This window comes from Protopterus annectens, chromosome 3.part0 (genome assembly GCF_019279795.1).
Source record: "Protopterus annectens isolate FY-2018-M chromosome 3.part0, PAN1.0, whole genome shotgun sequence".
In the NCBI taxonomy this organism is placed as follows: domain Eukaryota; kingdom Metazoa; phylum Chordata; order Ceratodontiformes; family Protopteridae; genus Protopterus; species Protopterus annectens.
This window is the reverse complement of record NC_056731.1, coordinates 721044450-721068601: the sequence shown is the minus strand read 5'-3', so window position 1 is coordinate 721068601 and position 24152 is coordinate 721044450. Positions and strand designations below refer to the sequence as shown.

The following is a 24152-nucleotide window of genomic DNA, read 5'->3' as shown; positions in this document are numbered from 1 at the left end:
AGTTATAAACATATTAAACAGTATTGGTCCTAATATGGATCCCTATGGAGCACCAATTTTAATGAGTAGGAAGGAAGAGTAACTATTTTTCCATTTAACACATTGGCTTCTGTTGGTATGGCGACTGATAAAGCACAAGATAGTGGGTGGATGGATGTAGACATGCCCAGTCATGTCAGTCTGTGCTAGAGCTTAGGATGAAAGACAGAGTCAAGTGTTATAGACAGGTCCAGGAAAAGTGCAGAGAATTGATTTCCTTCATTACTGTTGGTATCCATAGTATTGACGAAGGGCAATAATGCTGTCTCTGTACTACGGCCTGGAAGAAACTGTGTTGAGTTGGAGAAAGCAGATTATTGTTTGAAAGATAATCTGGTAATTGTGAGTGGACACACTGTCTGAGGACCTTAGATAATGTGGGGAGTATAGCAACTGGCCTATAGTATGATCTTCTTCTTCTTCTTTCCGCTTTTCCTGGTTAGGGATCACCACAGCAGATCATCTGTCTGCTCACAATTGGAAGTGGAGTTTTACAGTGTCAAGTTGCCAGCCCGATGCCCTACCTTCCACAGAAGGCACACACACACGCACACATTCACGCCTAAAGCCAATTTAGAGTGTCCAATCCACCTACAGCATGTCTTTGGGATGTGGGAGGAAACCGTAGCACCTGGAGGAAACCCTTGGCCTGTAGTATGATAATTTAGTATATTTACCTTTCTCGTGTAAAGATAGGATTTTTTCCATGTGTGGAAAGTAAGATTCCAGAATGGATCTTTTTACTAGTGTGGGCACATTTTTATGTATTTAGTAAGAAGGTTGTCAACTAATATAGTGGTTTGCTATAGTTGTGAAGAAGGTTTATCTTATTTGAGAAAGGGATAGATTAGAGACTGAACACAGGAGTGGTGGTAGGTGACAAGAATGGAGCAGATGGGGAGTGTGATTTTGAATAAGTAAGGTAGCTGCATGTATAAAGTGTATATTAAATTTGCAGGTGATATCTGTCTGCCATACATTAGAGGAGTTGATTGTATAGTTTTGACTAGGTGAATGAGATCGTGAATTGGTATACAAAAATGCTTAGGACTGTTTGGTTAACATTGCTGCAAGTTTATGGAGTGTTTTTTCTTGTCCATTTGTATAAGAAATGTATTTTGGTTCAATAATTTGTGGTAGTGTTCTTAGTTTGATTGACTTTCATTTGATTGCCATGCTTTGCTTCTTTATTTCATTAATTATTTTGTGTGGGAGGTAATTCAGGGACATGAATTAGCTTCACCCTTTCTTCTCATTGGGACCTGATGATCTCATATATTGAGAAATATGTCAAAAAATATATATGTTGCTTCATTTTTTTGGAAGCACTTTTAATTCATTCCACTTGCAAAGTTTTACTGCAGCTATGAACATATCTTTTATAGATTAGTTAGATTCCCTATTATGTTGCAGATGCTGTTTTTGGTGTTTTTTGCAATAATTCTTATGGTATATATGGGATTAGTATTACTTTCGCTATCAGATGGTATTTGACATAAGATCTCCTAAAATTATGGTATCTTGGGTTACAGTCTTAGATGTCCAGGATAAAATGTCTTCTGCAGTGAAAGTATTGTTGTTTGGTTTAATGTAGAGGCCAATAATCCATACACTTTTATACGAATTCTGTTTCAGGAAGGATATTGGTATTCATTATTGTCAAACAGTGAGGTTTCTCTTGTAGATGAGGACAAGTCCAAGTTGATAGAGTACATAACAGCTATGTCACAGATATAAGGTGACCCTAACAATATTACAATAACAGTGTTATATCATGTCTGTAAAGTGGCATGAGTTAAATGAATGGGAAATTCTCTATCTAAACATGATAAGTTGAGTAACCCACCTGCAGCACACAATGGTGGAAAGTCAAGTGCAGTTTTATTCACTGAGTGTCCTATGACAGATTGAACAAAATTTGAGTTATGTGCAGTAGGTCAGAGAGTGTGTGTGTGTGTGTGTGTGTGTGTGTGTGTGTGTGTGTGTGTGTGTGTGTGTGTGTGTGTGTGTGTGTGTGTGTGTGTGTGTGTGTGTGTGTGTGTGTGTGTGTGTGTGTGTGTGTGTGTGTGTGTGTGTGTGTAGGCACTAAGCAAACTGCCAAAAACTGGTACACCAAGTAAATCGAACTAGGTGCTATAATTCAAACATTTGAAAGTCCCCTCAATTATACTATAACTGCCAAATTGCCACACTTGTCAGCAAGACATAGCTCCAACAGAAAAAAGGATAGATTCTTCTGTGTCCTGGTAATTTCCAATAATCACTGTAAAGACCATCTCAGTTCTACTCTGAAATATAACCATAGGCTTAGTGAGAATTGCACAGTCAAAAAAGGAAATAAAATACATAAATAAGTTTGTAATTTCAAAACCTCTGAATGGTAAATGGGTATATGGCCTGGGTACACATTTAACCACACCATACTAGAGTAAAGTACACCAGCAAGTCCCAACAGGGCATGTTGCACAGCAGATTTATGACAGTGTGGAAAGTATTAATTTGCACTGAGTTGATATTCAGTACCATTACCACCACCATCAGTTACTATGCGTAACATGAAATAAAACGGTCCTCCTCATAAATTACTATGATTTAGAATAGTGTAACTTCGGCACTTCAATATCTCTTGGCACTCACATTCTGGTTACTGCCTTACTATTCTGAAGATGTCTGTTGGAATGTATGTTGGCAAGAGTCTTGAGGAAGAGAACATTAACGAAGTCTTAGGCCTAGATTGTAGTGGCGGTGGTTAATATGGTTCATTTCAGAGAGATAGGGTTCAAGTTGTTGAACCATATTTCCTGCATGGCCTAGGCTTGGAATTACTGTGAATATACACTGGTAGGAACCAGAGCTCATCACATTCAAAGCTATCCACAATGTAACACTATTGATTAACATTACACAACATAACTCTACACAATAGTATCTACAATGTATCACTATTGATTAACATTACACAACATAACTCTACACAATAGTATCTACAATGTATCACTATTGATTAACATTACACAACATAACTCTACACAATAGTATCTACAATGTATCACTATTGATTAACATTACACAACATAACTCTACACAATAGTATCTACAATGTATCACTATTGATTAACATTACACAACATAACTCTACACAATAGTATCTACAATGTATCACTATTGATTAACATTACACAACATAACTCTACACAATAGTATCTACAATGTATCACTATTGATTAACATTACACAACATAACTCTACACAATAGTATCTACAATGTATCACTATTGATTAACATTACACAACATAACTCTACACAATAGTATCTACAATGTATCACTATTGATTAACATTACACAACATAACTCTACACAATAGTATCTACAATGTATCACTATTGATTAACATTACACAACATAACTCTACACAATAGTATCTACAATGTATCACTATTGATTAACATTACACAACATAACTCTACACAATAGTATCTACAATGTATCACTATTGATTAACATTACACAACATAACTCTACACAATAGTATCTACAATGTATCACTATTGATTAACATTACACAACATAACTCTACACAATAGTATCTACAATGTATCACTATTGATTAACATTACACAACATAACTCTACACAATAGTATCTACAATGTATCACTATTGATTAACATTACACAACATAACTCTACACAATAGTATCTACAATGTATCACTATTGATTAACATTACACAACATAACTCTACACAATAGTATCTACAATGTATCACTATTGATTAACATTACACAACATAACTCTACACAATAGTATCTACAATGTATCACTATTGATTAACATTACACAACATAACTCTACACAATAGTATCTACAATGTATCACTATTGATTAACATTACACAACATAACTCTACACAATAGTATCTACAATGTATCACTATTGATTAACATTACACAACATAACTCTACACAATAGTATCTACAATGTATCACTATTGATTAGCATTACACAACATAACTCTACACAATAGTATCTACAATGTATCACTATTGATTAACATTACACAACATAACTCTACACAATAGTATCTACAATGTATCACTATTGATTAACATTACACAACATAACTCTACACAATAGTATCTACAATGTATCACTATTGATTAACATTACACAACATAACTCTACACAATAGTATCTACAATGTATCACTATTGATTAACATTACACAACATAACTCTACACAATAGTATCTACAATGTATCACTATTGATTAACATTACACAACATAACTCTACACAATAGTATCTACAATGTATCACTATTGATTAACATTACACAACATAACTCTACACAATAGTATCTACAATGTATCACTATTGATTAACATTACACAACATAACTCTACACAATAGTATCTACAATGTATCACTATTGATTAGCATTACACAACATAACTCTACACAATAGTATCTACAATGTATCACTATTGATTATTTTTAAACCAAAATATTTCTTTGTCACTCCTGCTATTTTGTCTCACCCTTAACCCATAAACCTGTTTACAAAAAGTGTATTGCTGCAGTTTTTATCTGTGTTTTATAGTGAATTTTATTTCTGGATATTTTCTAATGTTAAAGCAGCAATGAGTTTGAAAACAGAACAAAGATTAGGACTTTTTTGGTGTTTTATTTTTACTGTTGACTTAGTTTTCTCTTATAACCACACTCATAAAATGATCTCAATTTAGGTATTGGCAATAATTTACATGCACATGCAAAGCATTATGGGTAATCAAAAGCACCATACTTATTTAGAGGAACAACTTCATGGTTTTACTAATAGAGAATCAAATGTGTTCAATTTTCAAGAATGGATGCACCACCTGTAAGAAATAGCTGACAAATCATCTTACTAGAATATAGGACTTCTTTATTGTTGCAACTAGCATAGAAAAATGGTAGTTTATACACTAATTTATGTAGTGAGAGATTGTATGTACAGCCTTTCTTGATGTCATGTCAGGGATTTTCGGTTTCAAGAAAAGTTTTAAGGCACAGTGCTTATGAATGAAATTCATTGTGAAATTAGCACACTATTTGCCTCAAAAACTGTAAAATTTGATATGGTATATTTTAAGGAGATTACTCCCAGTCACTAAGGGCTAGTTATCTACATTTGCTAAGGAAAGTGTGATAATGAACATTAATAGGTTAGGATGTGGTTACAGCCTAACTCAGAAAAAAAAAGTTTCTCAAAGATATTTAGTCTTCTTTTTGGGGATGATTTAATATTCTATACTTCATCAAATCAGTATCTGAAAGCATAACTATGGTTAAAATTTTCTCAGATGTAATAAGAATGAGGAATGATCTTGATAAATTTGCAAAAGCAACATTTATAAAGAAAATCTGCAGCATCAAGAAAATATTGACCTGGGACAGGAATGTAATATAAAAGAACCTAAGCAGGAGGAAATACATAAATAATTGGAAAAGATGAAGGTGCAGCAAAAAACAAGAACAGATTTGAACAAAGCTCTGTAGGAAATATTTTAGTAGACTAACTATTGAGAACTGCCTTCAGAACTAAGAATAAAGTCCAAACTATAAATCACTTTGCTCTTCTTGTTCTAACATATAGCTTTTTTGTGATCGACTGGCCCAATAAGCACTGAATCAGTTAGACAAAGAAACAAAACACACAAAAATACTTCATGCTTAACAAATGATATATAAAAAACACCACATGGCAAGATTACACATATCTCAATCTGAAGGCAGTGTGGGCCTCATTGAAATTGACTAAATATTGATTTGCATTTCTGGGGCTGCATACTCATTTCTTGATGTCATCAGATCTAAACATCATGAAAGTTTGAAAGTATGAAGAAAAAAGTGTAAGATAACAGAAGTATGGAAAACATGAACCACAAAGCATTATTGGCAATGATGAAGATTATATCACATGGGATCAGCTATTACCAACAGTTCAAAACTCAGATGCAAGAAAACCAAAAACAGTAGTCTAAGAAAAAAAAAGCCATTGATTATTGAGATTGCTATGCCCATGACTATAGTATCTTATGTATGGAAAGAAACAAAGTCATACAATTCCAAGATTAAGAAGGAGAAATGAGAGCAATGTAGAAGAAGGACACCCAAAAGTCACAACAGCAGTAGGAGCACTAGGACTTAAAAAGAATATACAATCATAATTAAATATCTTACCAACACACATAACTTCATATGAACTTTGAAGGAGGCAGGTATATTTCAGGAACTGAGAAAAGCCTCTAGACTAACATGAAAGGCTGAAGCAATTCTAATTTCATGAACTCTAATTGTACCCTGACTTGGAAATGGGGTCCATTCCCACTGAGGTATATAGAAACCTAAGCATCTGGAGAAATAAAGCTAGTAGTAGCATTACTTGCTATTCTTACACAATATAATTGTACATTTTTGCTAGGCTTAGCCAGCCATTTAAGCACCATCCATCTAGCAATCCTGAGATGACCAGATGCTCATGTAAGGAACTAGATTATTGATGTACAGCATCTCATTGCCAGTGCTCCATCTTCTAGCATGACCAGTAAAGAAGCACAATAAATGTCAAATATCTAGATCTCCATACCAGATTTCTAACATGCAAGGAGGTTGTATTCCATTGTACTATAGGAGTTTATAGTTGAATAGCCTGTGATAGGTATAACATCATAAAACCAATAAAGAACATATTTTATGATTATAAAATAAATAGTCCAATCATAAAATATGATACTATGCTAAAAGATCTTGAGGTGATGGTAGGCAAAATTAAACTTTCACCATTGTGTATCTTCCAGCATTAGAAAAGCATATTCATAACATTTCTAATTCTGAAGGTCATGTCTTGTCACACTAGGGTGTCTAAGAAGATAAAAAAAAACACTACAAAAAGAAGAAAAATACTCTTTTAATGAGCGCTTTTATCAGTAGATACACTTGACTTCATCAGATTACATAAAACATTGACATTACTTCCTTTTAAAAGCCAGGCACCACCACATGACCATAATTAATTTCCTCTACAGGATTCAAATTGTATTTCAACACGATGTTTTAAAACTAAACATTGAAATATATGTGAAACTTGATTAAGAAATAATAATAAAAAAATTGCAAGACAAAACAAACTATGATAGTGTTTGTTCTTCACAGTAACCCATATGTATAAATAAATAAAAAAATCAAGACAGCATACTGTTGATACACTATGACAGTATAAAAAGATGTATTATACACATACATTGATGACATTTTCCCCTACTTTCCTTATTTGCTGTGCAAGTTAAAACATTACAAAACTATCAAAGATCTTTTTAAACTGCCTTAGTGTATCAACAGTATGCTGGATTGATTTTGTTATTTATTTATACATATGGGTTACTGAGAAGAACAAACACTATTGTAGTTTGTTTTGTCTTGCAATTTTTTATTATTATAAGTTGCCTAAGATGATGTAAGATCACCTTTAATAGCTAAGTAATTATCTATATGGTGGCATTGTCTTGCAACTCCTGAATGCTCAATAAAAGGTACTAGAAGGCAGTAAGAAGCCATCAGTAGGGAGTGCTGACTGATATTAATCTTCAATGTCAGGTGAGCATAGGCCAAGTGTCACAGAGTAAGTCTGTAGTGTCTTGTAACCATAAAGGATGACCCCAAGTGGCTCCAGAACAAATCACTAAGATGATGGCAAAGTTATACTTTATTCAAATTGTAGATACTGCCTTCGAGAAACATTCCTTGATGGATTTTTGTGGCATGTTGACACATCTGGTGTGTGCTTTGGAGATTGAGACTCTAATACTGCCTGGCCCAATTGGGCTGTCTAATGATAAAGAAAGAAATGTCCATTCTTCTAAAATCTTGAGTCTTCTGAAAGTAAATTTGACATACACTTTTTCATATCTCATGCTGCTAGATTTTGCTGATGATCTGGAGCTGTTCTTAGGCAAAAGACTGGCAATACAGTTGGGTAGTCTATGAAGGTCTGCTTTTGCGGGGCAGAAAGGAGTGACTTATTCTGAGGATAGCCTGCGACACTGAAGATTATAAAGGGTGTGAGTATATACCAAGTTAACTCAATCTTTTGGCTGATCAGATGGCCATAAGAAATGCTGCCATACATATCAACAAATTCAAACTGAGTCCAGAAGTTTAGAAAGTTATTTTGTGAAGGTCTATGGCAGCAACAACAAGTCACAATTTTAGTTTTGGTGCAGAAGCAAGGAGCAAGTCTCTTAGCAGTCATGACGAATTGTAGGACATCCAGGTAAATACTATAAAACCACCTAGACTATTTCAATATTGGTACTGACTGGTGACATCTAAACTCTGACAAAAGAGGCTGACAGCACAGGAAAAAAAACCTCACCAACGATCATCAGCAGAGGGGCTAATATGGAAAAAAAAACATTGTCCTGGAACCAAAATATGAAAATTCTGTATTACTTGGCATACAGTTTGTTTGGAGATTTCTCCTCCAGTCAGCATCATATCTACCTCTATTTCTTTATAGGCATTGCTCAGATGCCTCTGCTTTAAAAAAAAAAAGCTATAAGGATTGCAGGTGTGGGTGAAGTGTCAGACTCGGTTATAGAGGTTCTGTCCAGGCAGGTAGGGTCAGGTATGAAGAAATGGTCATAAATGTAATCAATGGTCATCACTACTTCCTGGACTGATGCAACAAGCTTTAAGTCACTCATGTCATTTCCTTTCTGATTTTATACATCACATAAAATAGGGTGGCAATCAGTAGAACTGTGGGAATTTTTCAAAACCATGATTGTGCAAGTCAGCATCTTATATGGGCCCATGAAATGTGATACTTGAGGAAGATTATCCAGAGGTTTGTGCCAGCAGGAGACACCATCAGGCTAGCATGGTACTATTGCATTGTTTTACAGAAAAAGGATGACATGGTAATGAAATATCTTGCTTGAGTCTATTTCCTCTTTCTGTGACAATCCTCTAGTAGTACAGTCATGGATCAAGGGGTCTACTTCATATAATCAAACACCCAAATGTTCGATTTTCATATGACCGAGACCATATGATCAAACATTTGAATGTTTGAGAATGTGAAAAAAACAAACAAACAAACAAAAAAAAAAAAAAAACAGTGCTAAAAGGGGGCAAGCCTCCTGTACCACCCACATCCCCCACTATTTAAATATACCAACTCTGAGATCGCACTACATTGTGGTAAAGGGAAATCTTCCTGTGCCGCACTCTATGGAGATCCCCATTTAGACAGTTCAAACTTTTAAAAGTTCGATCATATGGTCTCAGCCATATGAAAGTTGAGCTTTTAAAAGTTCAATCTTCTGAAGGGGACCCTGATCAAGAGACTACAAAGCACTGCAAGCAGCTTGCTGAAGGCGAGGGAGGGTGAAGTTAAAGGGGCCTGGCTGTCTGGTAAGTTTGAATGATCACTTTTAAAATGTGCTGCAGAAAGGACATGGAAAGTAGTATCCTCTCTGTTTGAAGAACAGCAAATAAATTTTGATGAGATCTGAGTGAGGTACTAAGTAATTTATGACTCACACAAAGGAGTAAAATGTGTGGCATGTAAATTTGGCATTCAAGATGGATAGAGCAGAGAATGCATGTCATTGTCTGTTTTTGAAACATAAGGAGTTTGAGTATGAGAAGACAAAAGGGGAAGGCAAAGATAAATAAGTAAACCAATGCATGATTTGTTAATACAATTGGCATATATTTTTACACCCACATTGATAATGACCTGGGCTAAATGCATTCTGACCAGTATCATATCTCAACTGTACAGAGTTTTGCAGAATGTCCAGAATTTTGCCTCAAACGTTTTGGTCTGTTCCTCATAAAATTTGTGTTTTTCTGGCAAATCACTGAAGATTGAAGTTATATTATAATAATAAATAATAAAAGCCATTTGAGTTTCAGACTTCATATCCTTCAGAGAATGCATAACAATACAAAACCTGTATGCTAACAACTTTCTAAGTTTGTAAGAGCAGTATTTAAAAAGTGTCCCTATGTGTTCCCCATTATTTTTGGCTTTGTCCAGATTTCTTTCTCTGAGAGGTTGAGGGATATGACCAGTATCAGTGTGATGAAAGTTATACCTGGCTGCTGACTTATAAGAGCTGTAGTGTGCACATCACATTACCTGAATGAAAGTTAGGAAGAGAGCACTAGCACAGCATAGCCCAGGGGTCCCAAGGATAAACCCATCTCTAAAACATCAATGCAGCAGCAATGTGCAATGGAGCATTCCCTATCCATGGGTGGAGCATTTTAATGGGTGTAGTCGACATCAATGACATTGACTATCAAGGGTCGATAACACAAATGTCAACAGTACAGTGTGAGGAAAATTCTCACTATATGCAAAGTAATAGTTGGAAAAAAAAAACACAAAAAAAATGTTTTTTTGCAGGAGGCAAGTCCCCTGCACCTCCAACTGCTATGTATAATATATATATATATATATATATATATATATATATATATATATATATATATATATATATATATCTATGGGTCCCCTTCAGTAGATCGAACGTTTATAAGTTCGAACCACATATGGCCAAGACCATATGTTTGAACTTGTAAAAGTCCAATATGACTGAATGGAGATCTCCATACAGAGCGGAAAGGGAAGATTTCTCATTTCCGTAATGTAGTGCAATCTTGGAGTTGTTACATTTAAGTAAGGGGTATGTGGGGATTGAAGCCCCCATTGTGGGGGGTGCAAGGGGTGCATAGTCCCCCCACTATAGACGTTTAGTTTTGTGTTTTTTGGTTTTATGTGGTTTTACGTCAGTGTTTGAACTTTTACAAGTTTGAACATATGGTCTCGGCTATATGTGGTTCGAACTAGTAAAAGTTCGATCTACTGAAGTAGATCCATATATATATATATATATATATATATATATATATATATATATATATATATATATAAATATACGCATATATATATATATATATATATATATATATATATATATATATATATATATATATATATATATATATATATATATATATGGGTCTACTTTGTTTCATTGAAACCTCATTTCATCGAATTTGAATTCACCCTGACCAAATCACTGAAAGCTCAAATTACCGAAATCTCATTTCATCAAATCTCATTTCACTGAAGTGAAGTACTGGCACTGTGTAAAAACTAAGAGTACTGTAAGGCAAGTAAAGTTTGTATGTATGTATGTATATATATATATATATATATATATATATATATATATATATATAAAAATAGCTAGGAGGATATGGAGGGCACAGCCACTGATATTGGTGTGTGGGGGGGCATAGCCCCACACCTAGTTTTGTTTTATAATATATTTCACTTAAAGTTTTAAAACAATACATTTTAAACCATTGACATGCATACTTACAACACCAATGACTAACACTTGCCAGAAGACAATATAAACCCAAACTAAGTGGGGCTACACCCCCACATCCCCAATGTTGAGGGCTGTGCCCCCCACACCCCCTAACTATATATACTAACTCCAGGATCTCACTACAATGGGGAAAAGGGCATTTAGCTTTTACTTGCCTTACAGTACTCTACACGGTGCCAGTACTTCACTTCAGTGAAATGAGATTCAGTAATTTGAGCTTTCAGTGATTTGGTCAGGGTGAATTGAAATTCAGTGAAATGAGTTTTCAGTGAAACAAAGTAGACCCATATATATATATATATATATATATATATATATATATATATATATATATATATATATATATATATATATATATATATTCAGAGGTCGCACAATCCCAGGGGAAGTCTCTGTTCCCATTTTAAAAGTGTAACCTTTCCACAAAAAACACATACTTTCTAAAATAAAGTATTTCTCTTTTTGTTATGTGTTTTCAAATTGTTTAGACCAGTAAAGCCACAGATGTGTGGACCAGAGGTCAGTACCGAACCTGGTGCCTTGAGTATGAGGAATTAAACTAGATCACTATTCCATTAAAGAGCACTGGCAGCCCAGTAAACAAATTGCCATCAGTGTGAGTAAGCGCTTGTATGAGGTGGTATCCATGAACGACATGTTACACTGCCTGAAGCTAATCCCACTATTATGAGTTCTAAGGAGCTTATCTGGTTCCTTAAAAAGTCTGCCTGTATTTTTTCTGATGTTGCATGTAATGTTAATTTTACTTAAATAGTGACAACAAACATGACTAAACAGCACTGGAGTGATGAGTGGTTGATTTCAAATGAATAGAATACATGAAAATATATCAAAGACAAACAAGCAACATACCATATGGCTTAGCAATTAAGATTTCTTCATTGGAGAGCAATCAGACAAGCAGAAAGGGCTTTGTAGGGATTGATCAGAATCACAAAATGGACAAAACTGGCCAGAACATGCCATGGAAAAGGAAGAAATCACAAGCAGGTAAATAAGTCATAAAAAACACAGAAAGGTGTCACCATGTGCACTGCTGTGAAGAAACACATCATAGACTGTTAAAGTAAAACACAAAATGGTTCAATAAATGAAAATTATAATGAAGCCACTGAGGAAGCTGAAGAAGGCTGAGAATCATAAAGTAAGAAAAATTGTGACCTTACTGGATGAAAGAAATTGCCAGATAAAAGTGTTTTTATAGGAAGTCAGTTGCATAATGGGTAGATCTGTGGATTCTATATAAATTCATGTGCTTTTGAGCTGAAGAACAGAGAAAAAAGTATTTGTTCTGCTGATATATTTCAGTCTTCTGCAGCGGGAAAAAGAGGCAAGTATAATGTATAGCTCATACTGTTTTAGTGCAAGAAACAGGTGAAATCTGCAAACTGCAAATGAAATAGATGTTTGCAAGTTGAATTTGCTATATTGTTTCACTGTAGCATTCAAAAATAGTTTTAAACTAATGCAGTAATACCCTCATATTATAATAAAACGTGATCTGCAATATATAGATGAGAAAAGCCTTTGGGAGGTCATATGAAGTTGATTGCATCTATGCCTTTTTAAATAAGAATGCTTACAATTTAGTTATGAATGCATAAGCTTGTCACTGTTTTCTAATTGCATTTATGGCTTATTTCTTATGAAACTAGTTTACCCCCTGGAATACAAGGATGCAATAAAAAGAAATGAATTGTATCATTACAGAAAATTCTTTAAGAAACCATGCTCAATAACTGAAGATGAAAAAAGATAATAAGCGGTTTTAAATCCTTTGTGAGTCTATTTAATTATTCAATTATGATAATAGGTTAGTACAGGTTATGTGTTATTAAGGGATTTGCCGTATAAGGATAACTCATTTTTGTCATCCTCATGAGTGCTGTTTATGATATGTCGACTAATTTATCAGTAACTCCTATCATGTCATTCATTACTGCTTCACTCAAATATAAAAAAGCTTAATCTTTCAAATGCAATAAAAAGAAAGGGCAATGTTTATACATTTATGGAAGTCATCTTAAAAGTGAGTGAACTGTCATCAGGTCATTTTCAAGACACAACCATTAAAAATTTAAAAAAAAAAACACAGAGAATAACAATTCCATTGCTAGCAGTAGTAAGAAGTGCTTTCATTTGTAAAATATTATCAGCATACACAATCAAAACATATCATAATTGACTCACTTTTGGAAAGTCACTACTCAAAATGCTGAGTGCTGACAAGCTGAAAAAGAAAGACCAAAAGCACAGGAGAGGAGTAAATCACAAAAACGGCTCTTCTTCAAAATTCTTTTTGCCAGAAGATGGGAGGTTAAGTACCTCAGACTTCCAATCTTATAGTATACCAACTCCAAAATTGCTATAACTCAGAGAAAAGGGAATATTCCAAGAAATGGCATCTCAGACTTGGTATATACAAGTCCAATGGTTCAACCATTCACTCTCTGTGTTTTGGGATTTGCTCTAGTGGGTCCCAACATTTCCAATGGTTACTATAATGATCACTGTGAAAGCAATACCGACATTGGTGCAGACAAATGTTTGTCAGTAATCAATGCTGCTTTGTCAAACCAGGTAGCCAAAGAAAACTATTATAAATACATTTTGTGAAAGGGCTAATGCTTCTTTCACATCTGATAAATAGTTTGTGAAAAATTAAGGTGCTGCAGTTGAATATGAATATGTGCAAATAAGTGCAGTTAAAGTAAGCATTAATTTGCTATTAAAACGAAGATTTTTCGGTATAATAACAATTTAGGATGGATATCCTAATATAGAACAAATGCATGGAACACAGGCATTCCTGTTAAGACAATTTTCAAACAGGTTACTGATGACTGATGTCACAATAAGACAGTTAATATTTCAAGGAAGGCAGGAAGTTCTTTACTAAGGTCCGAACTCATAATAGGCTCATAACAGTTACTATAACAGGACTCCAGTAAGCCACGACCTTGATCAATGTTCAGACTGATAGTTTTACATTCAGATGAGTACCCTCACACATTAAGAGAGAGGTAAATAATTAAGGGAAAAAAACTTGTATTATGCAGGCAGTGAGTTAATAATGGGGGCAGTTATGCTAATAAGTAATAATAACACAGAAATATTAACAGGAATACAAAAAGAGACAGTGAGAATTCGGATATGAGGACTATATTAGCAGAGTAAACTGTTCCAGAAACAGGCTAGATCCAAAGGTGATGAGAAAACAGTAATATGTATACACTTGAAGGAAGTCATACTTAGTAAAAGTGAGAAAAATAAATTCAGCCTATGAGTCCTACAAAGAGGGTATGAGGAAAAGAGCATCTACTTGAGTTTAGTTGTAATTGCAAGGGTAATACTGCCAAATGGAATAATTAGCTGCAGACAATTTTTATGTACTTATAATAAAAATACAATATTAAAGATCTTTATAATTTTGTCTTAGGCTCTTACCTAGGATTCTAACTAAGCACTGTTACCAATGTGCTTGCTGTTCAAATCCACAAAGTGAAAAACCAGGGAAAACTAGCCACTAATTTATAACAAAGAGCATTATGACCAAGTCTCTGATCATAGCCAACATATTGGACAGTGCAGTGATCCAGCGGTAGTGTTGTTGCCTCACATCAAGAAGTTCTCTGCTTCGATTCTTGGCTGGAGTGCCTTCTGTGCGGAGTCTGCATGTCCTCCCTGCATTCATGTGGATTTCTCTGGGTGCTCTGGTTTCCTCCCACATGCATCTGGAGCATTTCTCCCTGGGCATCCACTGAAAACTGGCTTTGTTCCAAGTCTGACTTTCCTGGTAACCAAATGTTAAATACATAAATGTATTTGAGACACCTCAATAGCAGAGAAAAGTAAGCCTTAACATGTATTTTGAGAGCATATAATAAGAGTTATGATCATCATAATCATATTCTTTGTGATGCATGCAGCTTTAGCTATTCCATGTAGTAGAAATTACAGAAAAAAGTATAAAAGTGCAGGCTTTTACAGCTTTGAAAATGGTAAAACATTAAATACTGCCACACAGACAGCAGAGAGATGCAAAGTGTCCATATTTTGCTTAAAGGACTGGCAGATATGTTTCTCAAAGCTCTTAAAGTTCTTTTAACTTCTGCTATTTTGTGGTGGCTGTTACTACCTAATGATCATTTTGATGCAACATTAGAGCTTAACAGTTCAAAAGGATGCTTAATGAAAGCTTGACAAATAACTTTCTGACATCAGAAAAACACTGAACAAGCCAGTCCTTTTCCCATTTTCAGAGCATAACCATGGTTCTTCATGCGCTACAAACATTTTGTTATAAGCTGACTTTCTTCATATTGAGACCAGCACTGATTTTACTTTAAAGGATTTTTTTCTATGAATCACCTCCTTAAAATTGACAGCTGCTATTCTTTTTTGGAGCATGTTTCTATAATGGTTATGTAAAAAAAATGATATCAGAAAATAAACATTGGTCTTTTTTTCACTTTTAAGTCATGAATGTTATCTGGAGTAGGAATATACTTTGGATGACAAAGAAATATCCTGTGTTTTGACGTTGCCTATAAAAAAATTAAAGTAGTGGTTCTTTCTATAATAATCTTCCCTCTCCATCCTTACTAAAAAAAAGTAAAAAAAATAAAAAAAAAAACTGCAATATGAGCTTACTTCATCTTAGTCCATCAAAGCATTACTGTGTGCACTTTTCCCTTCTGTGATTCATTTTTGGTAAATAAAAGACCAACGTATTGATCAGTACCATAGCAACACATGCTATCTGAAGCTAGAAGGAATGAAAACCACGCAGCATCCTTTGCTCAAGTGCTAGGACTTGTTTACCTTTTTAATGCTAAGGTACAGAAAAGCTTTATAAAGTTACCCTGCTGCTGTTCTGATTGCTGCATATCCAGTAGAAGGTGCAATATCTCCTGTCAGCATTTTAAAGGTTGTTGTTTTGCCAGCCCCATTCACACCAAGGAGTCCAAAGCACTAAAAAAAATGAAAAAAAAAGTGTATGTCATTACTGTCATCAAACTGCAATATTTTCTCAGTTAACTTCAGAAAGTAAGTAGCTCCATTAAATGGTCTTCTATTTAGCTGTTGAGTACCGAAGCAATTTAGCCCTGAAAATTGCATATATTATTATCTTTTCAATGGTGAATTTAATTGAAAGCACTCTTAACTTCTGTTTTGTAAAACTGAAAACTTGGAGGAAACAAAAATATATATTTGTCATGAAATACATGTTAACAATACATTGTTCTTAACACAATTATGTATTATGCATCTTTAGAATGTCACTACTGAAACATAAAGCTATACAGACAATAAATGAAAATTAGGACCATCACACCTTTAAAATGGGTTGCTTACTGCAAAACTCAGAACCACTATGGCTTCTCTGTCTGTCTCCAGCTGTTTATTGGTACAAGGATTTGTATATTCTTGCATCTATATCTATATCTACATCATAATCTATATCTACCTTTCTACCTAGCTATCTATTTATTTTTTTACGTACTTATATATCTTGTATGTCCTGCAGTCCAGGGTTTGATTCTCTCACCCTTCATTTGTCATTTATTATTATTTATTTATTTGTCTTTTGTTAACCGGGTTAGTCCAGCTGAGCCAAAGGCCTGTTTTCAGTGGGAGACCCGGGAAGAAATGCTCCAGAAAAAAAAATAAAAAGAAATTAACATTCACACATATAAAAAATGAATAAATTTACACAGTTTGATGATATCAAACACTGAAAAAGCAACAAAAATGACCTGATTATCCGTATATCTCAAGTAATAAGTAGTACAACATCACAAACCACAGACCTTTCATCACACATATATGTGCTGCTAACTTTGGATATGTTCTAATATCAGCTATCTACTTGAGAAGTAGACCTAATATAGTTGCACAAGTAAACTTTATTTTGTATGTTAATTAATATACATGTACTTTGAATATCACTTACAAGCAAGTCACAATGAATACAGTGGCCCATCAACAAATTCCCCTTGATGCACTCAGAATTGGCAGCACAGTACAGATGACATGTGATGTGCATGAACATCCTGGTTTTCTTTATCAGATTCCCTTAGTTTCCAATTGTACAGTGCATGACTTGGAAAACGTCATTTTGCTAGGCAGTTCATCTGGTCTAAAACTTAAAAACATTGGAACCTTTTGAGTATAGCTGGATAACGAATTATCAAATAATAAAAAAGCAGTATGCAATCCTATTTTTCTTTGTGTATGTGTCTCTGGAGAAGAAAGTGAGTGTGGTTATGCACAAACTATATAAATTTCATTTCACCTAACTCAGTTCGCTGAAAGCGTAAATTACTGAAAACTCATTTCACTTAATCTCATTTCACTGAACTGCAGTTAGTATATATGGCACTGTGTAGAGTAGTGTAAGACAAGTAAAAGGTATATACCCTTTTCCCCACTGTAGTGCAATCCTGGAGTTAGTATATATAGTTAGGGGTGTGTGGGAGGCACAGCCCCCCACATTGGGAGGTGTTGGCGGCATAGCCCCCCACCCACCTCTTTGGGTTTAAATTGTTTTTAAGTGAGTTAGTCATTGGTGTTGTAAGTGTGCATGTCTATAGTTTAACATATAGCTTTGAAATTCATTATTGCAAACTTTGAATGAAATATAAACTCAAACCTCCTTAACTATAAACACTAACTCCAAGATCGTACTTCAGTGGGGAAAAGGGCATATACATTTTAGTTGCCTTACACTATTCTACACAGTGCCAGTATTTCAGTGAAATGAGATTCAGTGAAATACGTTTTCAGTAATTTGAGCTTTTAGAGAAGTGAGTTAAGTGAAATGAAATTTAACAAGATGAGTTTTCAACAAAAAGAAGTAGACCCATATATATACATATTTGTGTGTGTGTGGGGGGGGTGTGCAGTACACTATATGCATACACAAAGCAGAGTAGTTTATCAGTGCTACTATTAGAAGAAAAATAGAGGTAAGTGTTATCTCTGTTGCTCTGCCCCCCTGCATCACCTTAGTAATGGTGCTAACCCTAACCCTGCCCCTTCTCCCAACCCTAACTCTATACCTTACTTTAACCTTCCCATAACACTGCCACTACACAAGACACACAAAAATGCTCAAACACATACACCAACAATGTTACATCTATCCTCTTAAATAACATAGACATACACAGCTACCACACAAACATATAACATCTATCAACCCATGTATCCCCAACCTTAACCTTAACACTCAAACACACTCACAAATACTCCCGCTCCCTCCATACCCACTCACCTGTCTTAAAGAAACATACTCTCGCCATTTTGACAGTTTAGCTGTGTGTACATTTGATATAAAGCACCACTCCTAACACTTGTCGACCAAATGGATGCTCGACAAAATGCAGGGAACCCCCCCACACACACACGCACACACACACACAGTAGAAATATTTTATTGCAACAAAAAAATGTAGTCAAGATGAACCAGTTTTACTAGCACTTCATCAATATCTAGACTATACATATCCCAGTGTACTTACAGACAGGCAAAAATAATGATGTCATCAATTCATAGGTTTATAGGTAGGTACTAGGCTATTAGCCCTAGGGCCTATATAAGCCTAACTAAAAAGGTACCCTGGCTTTCGCCACCCAAGAAAATTATTTTCCTGTGCCCCTGTCGAGCAGAGCCACAGAAGTGATCCCCGGGGTGAATTTCCTATTTCCCATCCAATCATCAAGATTTTTCTTGAAGAGTGCTAATGAGGAGCTCTGTTTGACATACATAGGTAGTCTGTTCCAGAGTATGGGAAGTCTCTTGGACAGGAATCTATCCCTCCAGCATTTTCTGTTTATTGTGGTGACAAGGTTTAGGTCCCTAGAGCGTGTAGCTCAGAGGGATTGGGATTTCTTTAAGTGGAGCATGTCCAACAGCTCTGGATTTGACATAGCTTTGTATGTTAGGCAGAGATCGCCTCTGAGTAGGCGATATGTGACAGAGTAAAGCTGGAGTTTTTTGAGACGGTCTGCATAGGGCATCTGTTTGAGGCCAGTAATCCTCTTTGTGAGGTATTTCTGTGGCCTTTCCAGTTGTTGTAGATGTCTTGTGAAGTACATTCCAAAAGGGGCGTTGTACTCTATAATGGGTCTATTGAGTGATGAGTAGAGGGGAACAATGACCTCTTTTTTTCTGGATGAGAAACCTTTTGTGATGAGGTGAGCCATGTAGAAGGATTTTCTGACCACTCTGGCAATGTGATTATCAAAGGAGAGACTACTGCCCACCTGTGTCCCAAGGTCTCTTATCACACTTTCAGTGTTAAGTAGACTACCACTTATGTGGTAGTTCATGGGTACAGAGTTTTTACCAAAGGGGATGACAATACATTTTTTGGCATTGAACTTCAGGCCATGGCTTTGACACCAGGCATCTGTCTCAATGAGGACCTTTTGTAGTATGTCCGCATCATTAGGAGTTTCGATTACAGCTCCTAGTTTGCAGTCATCTGCAGACTTTCTTAGCCAAAGACCTTCTGTGTTAGCCTGTACTTCAGAGAAGTAGATACCAAACAGGAGAGGACCCAGGACTGAACCCTGTGGTACTCCACTTGTCACTGGTCTGAAGTCTGATTTGGAATCTGCTACTTTCACAGTGTGGGTTCTGTCCATGAGCCAGTTGACAACCCATCTTGTGACATAGGAATTTATACCTAGTTTAGTGAGCTTATCTATAATTCCAGAGTGGGGCATGGTGTTGAAAGCCTTGGTGAGATCTAGATAAGCTGTGTGAACCACCTTACCCTCATCTATGGCATTGGTGACTACTTCAAAGAAGTCAGTCGGGTTTAGGAGACATGATCTGCCTTTTACAAACCTGAACTGGGTAGGGTCCAGAGTTTGGAGATTTTCAATGTCTTTGTTTATGAGTTCCATGATGATACATTCCATGGCCTTGCAGATGAGGCTCGTCAGGCTAATGTGGCGGTAGTTCCCGGGGTCTGTTGTGCCCCCCCCCCTTGTGGAGTGGGACAACTGTTGCGGTGTGCCATTCAATGGGCACAAAGCCTGAGGTGAGGCTATGACTGAACATGGTACTTAGTTGGTGTGCCAGTTCATTCTGTAGTTCATGTAGAAGGCAGCCTGGGATGTTGTCAGGTCCCATGGATGCTGTGTTCTTGGCTTTGGAGAGTGAGATTTTTACCTGTGCAGCCATGATTACAGGAACTTTGCATTTTTCCAGTATAAAGATGGGCCTATTAGGGGGTTAGAGGGGGGGTAAAGTTAGCACTGAACCTATCTGCCAGGATGTTGGCAATATCAGTTGGTTCTGTATATTTAGTGTCATTGTGCTGTAACTCAGAGCAGATCTGAGTGTTGCCATTGAGATTCTTGACATAGCTATAGAATTCTTTGTGGTTGTCTTTAGAATCAGTGGCAATTTTGTTTTCATAACTAGCTTTGAAGGATTTTATGAGGGATCTCAGCTTCTTACTGAGGCTGACCAGGGAGTTCCTCCAATTGTGGGATTTTACTCTTTTTTGCAACGGTTTCTTTCTTCTGTTGTAGAGTTTGTTTATGGCAGAAGACCACCAGATTGGCTTCCTTTTTTTGGAGGATAGCATCTTGGTTCTGTTAGGGATAGCACGATCCATGCACTCATGTAAGTGCTTATAAAGTGCATTTGTGCAGGATTCAGCAGTCGTACCTCTATTGTCCATCTGCATGGGTGTCGTGAAGTTTGCCACTTCTGTCTTAAGAAGCGTGAAGTTGGCTTTGGAGAAATTTTTTACGGTTGATTTCCTAATGGGGGGGTAGGAGCGGGATGTTGATGTCTAGGGTGATTAGATTGTGGTCGGATCTGACCAACGAGGAGCTGACCTCTGGTGTGGAACACCGGTCACCCATGTAGGTGATGACCAGGTCTAGGTAATTGCTGCCCCTGGTGGGGTGTGGATAAGTTGATCCAAGGCATTGGAATTGATGATTTCCAGAAAACGTTGAGCAAAAGAGTTGGTACATGAGTAGTTTTCCCAGTTAATGGTAGGGTAGTTGAAATCACCCATTATTATAGTGTTGGGTTGTATCTTAATATTTTCCAGTGTATCAAGAAAAGAGGAGTGGGAATCCTGGGGCATGGTGGGGGGTCTCTAGCAAGCTACAATCTGGATTGCGGTTTTGCCCAGAGTTAGTTGAACTTGGATAATCTTGGATGCATTATGCTGAGCAACTAGCTTGGAGGTGTGGATATCCTTAATGAATATGGACATGCCTCCACCTTTAGTGTTTTGGTCCGGGTTTGGTGGACAAAAGGTAGGGTATGAATTATAGCCTGGTAATGCAGGGGTGTTCTCTAGAGCTTTGAACCAGGTCTCTGTCACTGCACAGATGTCAATGTTCTCCATTTTAAGGAGTGCCTCGAGTGAGTGCATTTTGAGGTTTAGACTTCTAGCATTGAGTAGCATTACCCTCAGATTTTGCTTGCTTGTACCTGTTACGGTGGTGAATTTTTCATTTGACCCTTGCCTAAAAAGGCACTATAGGGGTGGCAAGAGCCTTTCCCAGTATCTGGAATCCCAAGGGCAACAGGTGCAGGCCATCTCTGGCAAAGCAGCATGGTCTGTTGATCATGTCATCCCAGGCAGACAGATACTGGATTCCCTTAGAATGACATCAGAAGCTTAGCCAATTGTTAAAGTCAATAATTTTGTCCTTGTACTGTGGTGTCATTCTGGGTGATGGCAGGATGCTACTCAGGGCTAAGGTCATACCGGCCTGGGCTACAAGATTGGACAGCTCCTGCATGTCTCTTTTCATGTAGTCCAGGGAGGTACGTCTCAGGTCATTCACACCAACATGGACAATGACAGAGTCATATTTGTACTTGTTGTGGAGTGACCTGAGTGCGTGCATTATGTGGCGGATCCTGGCACCTGACAGGCAGCTGACAGTAACTTTTTCCTTGTTTAGCCTGGTGAGTGGAACATCAGTGTGCCTGACTATAGAGTCACCTATGACTAGAGTGTTGGGTACATTATGCCTTATGTGCTGTAGTTGAGTGGCACACTGAGTATGTGGGCTATGTGTCATTTGGGTTGTGTTGGGGGGGGTGGAGGTTGCTTGCATTTCTGCTTTGGAAGTCTCTGTTGTTTGGGCAGATTTGTACTGAGAGCCTCCATGAATGTAGATGTGTGTTTTGTGCTTCTGTTTTGGTGGTGTAGGTTTTGAGGGACTATGTGATGAGTGTGCTGAGGTGCAAGTGTTTACCTTCTCCTCTTGACTGTCTAGGCCAGTCTTTGGTGAAGAGAGCTTTGCTTCCAGTTTAGCTATATATGTGCATCTCTCACAGGTTGTAGTGTTGGGTGGTAGGAGGAGAGGGTTGTCTGTGTACATGAGACAACTGCTGCATTGTCACAAGATGCCCAGATTCATCAGGTAGACAGGAGAAAACACCAGGAGGTGACCTTTAGACATACCTGAATAGGTGCGTATTTGTTAAGTACTAAAAACTGTTTTCCTCTAGACAAGTGAGGAAAGTTGAGTGCTGTAGTAATTTGTAACTTATCTAGTGCTTACAATGAGTTCTGAACAAGTGCTGAGCTCAAAGAAACAGATGAGTGCTAAAACTAAAAAGCTGGCTAGTTGCAAGGGAAATTTAGAAGAACAGACTTTATGGCGCCAGGAATAGTTTAACCCCAGTTAAGTGGGGGGAGGGCTTAGGACCTCACAAACAGTCCTGGACACAGCAAATCCATAACTGGACAAGACCTGCCACAGGAATGGGGGAAGCAAGCTTAGAATTTTTTTTCCAGTAAAGTGGAAATGGAGAAAGCTGGAACAGAAGTTAATTCAATGTTAAGAATATGAGTGGGTTGGCCTTCACAAATGTTCTCTATTAGATTGAGTGAACTAATGACACTAGACTGGGAGAAGTGTCACAGATCAAATATACAGTATGGGCGGGCAACTGCAAAGCCACCAAGTATAAGAACACACAACACTAGGGAGGATGGGTGGGAAAAATTACAGTTCCTAGCTGTAGCCACTAAATGAAAGTTTTAAACAGATCAAGGAGCAGACTCGAGAATGCTTTTAACTGTAAAAAGACAATCAAAATGCACAGAAATGCTCGGATAGAGCACTCACAAACAGAAAATACAACTCTCAGTATGAAAAAGCAGTTTACAGTTAAGTAATGTTAAAACAGTATAAAACAGTACATAAATGCAGTGAAACAATAAAAAAAGCTTTATAACAGTGCAAAATGTAGTAGATCAACTGTATAGCACAATTATAAGCGTTTCAGAAGTGCAGTTCAGTGAAATAAGTGTAAGAAATAACTTATCCTGGTCTTGGAATCTTAAGGAATTTCCACTTATGCAATGCAATCCAGAGCCTGAGCAATACAAGCAGAACCTTTATAATATACAGGGTTTATATAGCAGTAAGAATGAAAGAGTTGGAAGATCAGATTACTACTCAGCCCCTGGTATTAACCAATCACTCGTACTACAGAAGGTCAGGAGGCCTTGTTACTCTCAATAATAATGAAGACAATCAGCAGAAAATGGCTGCCAGAAACACAGGAAACTCAAACAAAACTACCAGCCTAGACAACAGGCCTCTATCAACATGGATAGCCAGAAAAAAAT

At 36.6% G+C, this 24152-nt stretch overlaps 1 protein-coding gene across 1 annotated transcript in view; it reads right to left on the bottom strand.

Moving 5' to 3' along the window:
- Window positions 1–24152, bottom strand: part of LOC122796911 (ATP-binding cassette sub-family A member 13-like) — a 3979956-nt gene that overhangs the window by 1205377 nt on the left and 2750427 nt on the right. The window contains exon 33 of the mRNA XM_044065669.1: window positions 16382–16491. Coding sequence (XP_043921604.1) covers window positions 16382–16491 — 110 coding nt within the window. The remainder of the gene's footprint in view (window positions 1–16381; window positions 16492–24152) is intronic.